Source organism: Arachis ipaensis, chromosome B03 (assembly GCF_000816755.2).
Source record: "Arachis ipaensis cultivar K30076 chromosome B03, Araip1.1, whole genome shotgun sequence".
NCBI classification, from domain to species: domain Eukaryota; kingdom Viridiplantae; phylum Streptophyta; class Magnoliopsida; order Fabales; family Fabaceae; genus Arachis; species Arachis ipaensis.
This window is the reverse complement of record NC_029787.2, coordinates 9,628,631-9,635,194: the sequence shown is the minus strand read 5'-3', so window position 1 is coordinate 9,635,194 and position 6,564 is coordinate 9,628,631. Positions and strand designations below refer to the sequence as shown.

At 31.7% G+C, this 6,564-nt stretch overlaps 1 protein-coding gene across 5 annotated transcripts in view; it reads left to right on the top strand.

Moving 5' to 3' along the window:
• LOC107632222 (TMV resistance protein N-like) overlaps positions 1-6,564 on the top strand; it is a 100,832-nt gene that overhangs the window by 4,113 nt on the left and 90,155 nt on the right. For 3 of the 5 annotated variants that reach the window (XM_021118075.1, XM_021118077.1, XM_021118076.1), the window contains exons 2-4: positions 1,829-2,966; positions 3,154-3,414; positions 3,836-4,642. In XM_021118075.1, coding sequence (XP_020973734.1) covers positions 1,829-2,966; positions 3,154-3,414; positions 3,836-4,642 — 2,206 coding nt within the window. Of the gene's footprint in view, positions 1-1,828; positions 2,967-3,153; positions 3,415-3,835; positions 4,643-4,738; positions 5,582-6,564 lie in introns of those variants that run through there. The other 2 variants (XM_021118079.1, XM_016335924.2) reach the window with 2 other exon arrangements.

The following is a 6,564-nucleotide window of genomic DNA, read 5'->3' as shown; positions in this document are numbered from 1 at the left end:
ATTAATTTAAATTATAATAATTTGATTAATAAAAATATAACATGTTATGTATTATTTGTTTTTTCTTAAGCTAATGTTAAATATATTAACTCTAAAATAGTTATTAATTGATTTTAGTAATTTACTTTTTTCAATAAATTAAACATATATATTCAATGTAACCATAAATAACTTAATAATACTTAGACCCACCAACAAATTTTTATATGTTGTTTTACTGTCAAGTAAAAACATATCAAAATTAGCTCAAAATAAATAATAAACTCTTAGAGAATTCTAATGTACAAAATTCTCTAATAAACAATAAATAATTTAAATCTACTAAAAAATAACTCAACACTTTTCTTTGATGCCTGCAAAACATATACTTGAAATAATATTATATCAATGTTAGTATACAGTTTTACAATCATCGAGCGTATTTACTATACATGATTCCTTCTTAAAAGTTATTATATACATGTGTGCAGTCAGAAGATAAATTACTGGACTTTATTTTATTTTTCTAAATTATTATAATTATGCATTATTCATTAAATGCTAATTGTAATATTGTAATATAATTATAATAAAGATATTTTTCTAAAATAAATTTAGAAGAGAGAATAATACTTTCATTTTGGAGGGAAAATGAATTCATTAGAAATAAATTGAATGTAAGTTTTTTTTCTTTTTACAAATTTTATATCACATCCGCTTCAATAATAATAAATAAAAATACATCAACAATAAATAAAAATACATCAACTTAATATCTAAGAGAAATGATGAGATAAAATCGTAACACAATTCTAAAATAAAAGCTTAAATTAAACCATAATATCATTGCACAACACAAATTAAAAGTAATTTCACATTACAATATACCACACAAATAGGCAAATGACTTAAGCTTAATTACGGATTTTTATTTTTTATGCAAACATGATAATACCATAGTCTATAAATGCTTAATGGATAACATATCATATATTGCTCTGAATGATGAGCACGGGAGTTGAAGAGTGTGTGCTTATTTGTGTCCATGATAGTTGTCTTTTTGTGAGGACGCCTCATATGAAGAAAAAGAATTGTTGTAAAAGCTACCCAATGAAAGAGTAATTGGTAAATGAATGATATTTTCTTCTAGCATATATGGTCTCTACTAATAATTGATAAGTAGTTTAATAATGTATTAAATATTAATTTTATATAATTAAAATAAAGATATTTTCTTAAATTAGTATAATTATGCATTATTCATTAAATGCATTCATTTTGGAGGGAAAATTGGTTCACGAGAAAGTGACACCTCACTTTCATTAGTTGGGGGAAAACCCAGTTTTAGTATATTAAGTAGATATCGAACTAGATTTTATTATACTACAGAATCTATTATGATATAATTCTTTATTTTAAGTGTAATATACTATAAAATTTATTATATTTGTTTTAACAGCTATATAGATTGTTTTATAACTAATTAACAAAGTCAAAATTCCTCTATTATCCTTTTAGTTATCCAAAAAGATTTGTAACAAAAGTTTATGGCCTGAGTATTTTTCAAATTGTACAAGTCTAAATCTAGTGATCTCTAAAATTGATATCCTTAATTTTCATTATTCAGTACTTCTATATTAATTTGAATCAATATCTTGTGTGATAATATGTACATGGTCATATAAGTGAAGATTTATTCATCAATTATTTTAGTTTCAACTAAATAACACCTTTATTAGAATCGAGTGTTTAACGCCTCAAAAAGTTCTTTAATAAAATTATCCTTAAAATATTGCATGATCATTCAATGCCCAATCTCAATATTTGAAAGCTGCTTGCACATCTACAGGTATGAATTCGAGTTTATTCAAAAAATTGTAAGCAAGGCATTGACTCATATACCTCCAAGACAATTACTTACTGAGGATCGTATGATTGGATTGCAAACTCGAGTTGTAGAAGTGAAGTCACATCTATATTCTTGGTACAGGGTATTATCCAATGGCGAATCACCCAAAAGAAAGCACTACAACAACAATACCATGTTGGGGATTGTTGGAATTGGTGGGAGTGGAAAGACGACGCTTGCCAAAGCCTTGTACAACTCCATCTGCTACCGGTTTGAATGTGTTTGTTTTCTTCTCAATGTTAGAAAAATTTCAGATCAAGAAGAGGGCCTAGTACGTCTACAGCAAACGCTCCTCTCAAAGTTGCTTGGGGAGTGGGAAATCAAGGTCCACAGTGTCGAGGAAGGAATCAGTATGATCAAAGAGAAACTTAGCAAAAAAAGAGCTCTTATTGTTCTTGATGATGTTGATAAGATAGAACAATTAAAAGCATTGGCAGGAGAATGTGACTGGTTTAGTGATACGACTCGAATTGTTATGACAACAAGGGATAAATATCTTCTAACAGCTCATAAAGTAGAAAAGATTTACAAGATGAAATTGCTAAGTGACCCTGAATCTCTAGAGCTCTTGTGTTGGAACGCCTTCAAAATGACAAGGCCCAAAGAAAACTATGAAGATCTATCCAATCAAGCAATACATTATGCCCAGGGCCTCCCATTAGCCTTAAAGGTTATAGGGTCTAATTTGATTAATAAAAATTTAGAAGAGTGGAAGTCTGCTTTGGACAAATATGAGAAGAATCCTCCTAAAGACATTCAAAGTGTTCTTAGAGTAAGCTATGATAGTCTTGAAGGCAATGAAAAGGATATTTTTCTTGACATAGCATGCTTCTTCAATGGGAAGAAATGGGAATATGTAAAAAATGTATTAGATGGATGTGGTATGTTTACAGAAGATGGTATTAGAATACTAGTTGATAAATCTCTCTTAACTATCAGCGATGGTTACTTGAGGATGCATGATCTAATACAGAATATGGGTAGAGAGATTGTGAAGCAGGAGGCACCAAGAGAAGTTAGTGACCGCAGCAGATTATGGTTTCATGAAGATGTTCTTGAACTACTACCCGATGATAAAGTGAGAACTACACAAACTTTCTTTCTTATTTAACTTTTACCTGTCAGATGCAGGGTATTCTAGTTATTTGTCTTCCTCCCATCAATAGGCATTGCAAAAGTTTTGAAAAGTTTTGTTTTATTTTGTTCCCCCTTCAAGCCTTCCTCGAAAATAATAACATTTAATGTGACATATTCTTATTTCATAGGAAAATAAAAAAATTGAAGGAATAAAGCTTGTTCAATGTGAAGAACATGATTGGACTGACACTGCCTTTGAAAAGGTGAAGAAACTTAGAATTCTTATTCTTCGGAACACAAACCTTTCATGTCGGACTATTCCTCTACCTGAGCAATTAAGGCTGCTTGATTGGAAGGGGTACCCTTCAAATTCTATTCCGTCGAACTTAAAAAAAATTGTTGCCTTCAGTTTACGTCATAGTCCTCTCATGTTGGAAGAGCCGTTTCAGGTACAACTAGTTGTCTGATTCCCTTCTTATAAAAGATTCACTTTTATTGTGCATACTACTTTCTTCTAAAACTTGAAATTTATACACAAGGATCCATTTAGACTATGCGTAATTCTTGTTAATTTACACCATTAGACAACTTTTTATATATTTATATTACCTTTGTGATTAGTTTATCAAATTTTAGAAAATTCAAAAGGGCACCAATAATAGACAAATAATCTAAAGACGATAATTGACTTATATGAAAAATTGTTTTGTCAAAATAAAGTAGTGTTTAACATATTAAATCACTTCCATATTTTATAAAAATTTTACATGATTAATCTATATGGTGAAATGTCTCAATTCAATGGTTGGATTGGTGGAATTCATATAATATATTGTTACCTTTTTTTAATTTATTGATTTTTGTTTGCAGAACTTTAAGCATTTGACTTACATGAATTTCTCCCATTGTGAATCCATCACTCATTTTCCTAGCGTATCTGAAGCCCGAAGTTTAAGAAAATTGATACTCAATGGATGCAAAAACTTGGTTAGCTTTGATGAATCGGTTGGAGATCTCCCAAACCTTACATATTTGAGAGCTTCAAAGTGCACTAAGTTAAGAAAGTTTCCTTCAAGAATTTGTCTGCCTTCACTAGAGCACCTTTCCTTTAACTGGTGTAGAAGACTTGGACTCTTCCCGGACATAGTAGGAAAGATGGATAAGCCATTAAAGATTTGTTTGAAAGCTACTGTTATTCAAGAGCTTCCGGATTCCTTGGTTGATCTTGTAGGACTTCGCTATTTAGATTTGACAAGTTGCGAGAAACTTGGTTATCTTCCAAGCAGCTTATTTATGCTGCCAAATTTTGTCACATTGAAAGTTGGAGGATGCCCTCAACTTGGTGGATCATTTGCAAGATTCAGAGAAAGCCTTTCAACTACTGCAGAGTGCCGTCCAAGTTTAGAAACTCTGCATTTCAGCCATGCAAGTTTATGTGACGAAGATCTTCAAGTAATTATGCAGAGTTTTCCAAACTTGGAAGTCTTAAATGTTTCATCAAACAACTTTGTGTCTATTCCAGCATGCATTCAAGAATCGTCCTACTTGACAAGTTTGGATTTGAGTTGTTGCCTAAAGCTTCAAGAAATTCCAGAACTTCCCTCTAGTGTTAGGAAAGTGGATGTGAGACACTGCAATTCCTTAAGTGCAAACACAACAAGTATGCTATGGTCACAGGTTTGTTACTTTTTATCATTTCATATATTTTTAACGAAAATAATGATTAAAAAGAAGAGAGAGAAAAATACTGAAGCAATATCTTTTGATTTGTAGGTGTCCAGAGAGATAAATAAATTACAAGTTGTGATGCCAACTTCCAATACAAAGATTCCAGAATGGTGGGACCATCGTACAAGTTGGAAGCGCGGTCGTCCACAGGACCTGAATTTCAAGGCACGTGGCAAGTTCCCAGTTGTGGCTTTGGCGTTTGTGTTTGGAGAAATGAACTATCAATCTGTTGGGCTGCACTTGTCCATTGAGTCTGGGGATGTAAACTCTGCATACCAACCATCGCATAATTTCACAGTTGCGGAAAATCATGTGTTGTTGTGCGACCTACGACTATGGTTCAGTGATGAGGAGTGGAAGAGACTTGATGCACATGTTGAGCATGGTAACACATGGAAGACAGTGGAGGTGAGGTGTGTACCAGACATCATCCCAGTTCATTGGGGAGTGTATGTTTACAAGAAAGAAACAAGCATGAAAGATATCCAATTTCAGGAGTCGGAATTCGTTGATGGTCTATATAGTGAACAGATATCCAATTGGAAGAAGAGTGCTGAGGAACTTGCCATTGCTAGCTTCTCAGAAAGCCTCAAAACTGTGGTAAAAAATTTGAAGCGGCTTATGGCTCCAAGAGAAGAAGAGCAAAGCATTTGCTTAATGCAACAGGATGAGGATGAGGATGAGGAAGGAGAGTCAGACATGGAAGCATAGAGGCAGCTAAGGTTCCCCCATAGGAAACATGTAATGAGTTGACATTTGACAAGGTTATAGGTGACCAATTCTCACTGTACTTGGTCAGTTTAGTTTTGTGCAAATAATTTGTCGTCATAAGATTTATATAACTTTTACTAAAAATAATTCACCTCAGTTATCATTTTTATTTTTTCACATTATTTATTTTTATTTTTCAGTGTTACATAATTTTTTTCCTCCATTTTCCCCTTTTTTCTTAATTTATCTAACCAATTGAATTCTAATCAAGTACCCGATTATCCAAATCAATTCAATTCGGTTTTGATTGATTCGGACCAATTCAGTTCTAATTACATTTAAAAAAAAAAAAAACTAGATGATGATGTTAACATCAATTAAGAGATATCTCACATAAATAGTCTATCTCTTAGTCAACTTAATCTTGATGATGCTAACATCAACTCAAGCGAGAAGAGATATCTAACACATTTTCTTCACAAAGAATTGTGAGACTATCCGTTGGATACCCAAATTCTTTCTCAGCTTGATTTAGTGAGTCTTGAAATGAAAGTTGGTTCAAGGATGATATGGGGATCAAAAACAGCTTCATTTTCTCTCTAACATAAACCGCAAGATATCCCTTTGGCACTTTCATAGCTTTTAAAGATAAAGTAAATGACTCCTTTCTTGCGAATTACGATATTGGATAAACCAAAACCTGTGTAAGTCGATGAAATACTAGCCTAAGAAATGAAAATAAGAAGTAAGTTTTTGAGTTTCTTGTGCTTTAGGATGTGAATGAATTGTGTTGCTGCTAAATGCTTGCAACCATCAACATATATATATAGATAAAATGATATGCTATAAATATAATGCCACTTGAATGATTGATGAGGATTCAATCAAGGGCTTTTAACCAATCAAGACTTAATTTTCAACAATTTTAGTTAGATGGCTGGAAGAAATTGCTGCAGAGAATGATATAATTGGGATTGGATTTCATCAATGACACTACTTTCTAGTATTCGGTTATAAGAATTTTTTCGGAGCATGTAAAACTGTCATTAAAAGTAAATTTTCGGTTAAAAAAATCTCTAATGAGAAATAAATCAATAATAAACTAATATTTATTATTTATTAGTTAAATTTAATTTAAGAAGATTATTTATTCTTATAAA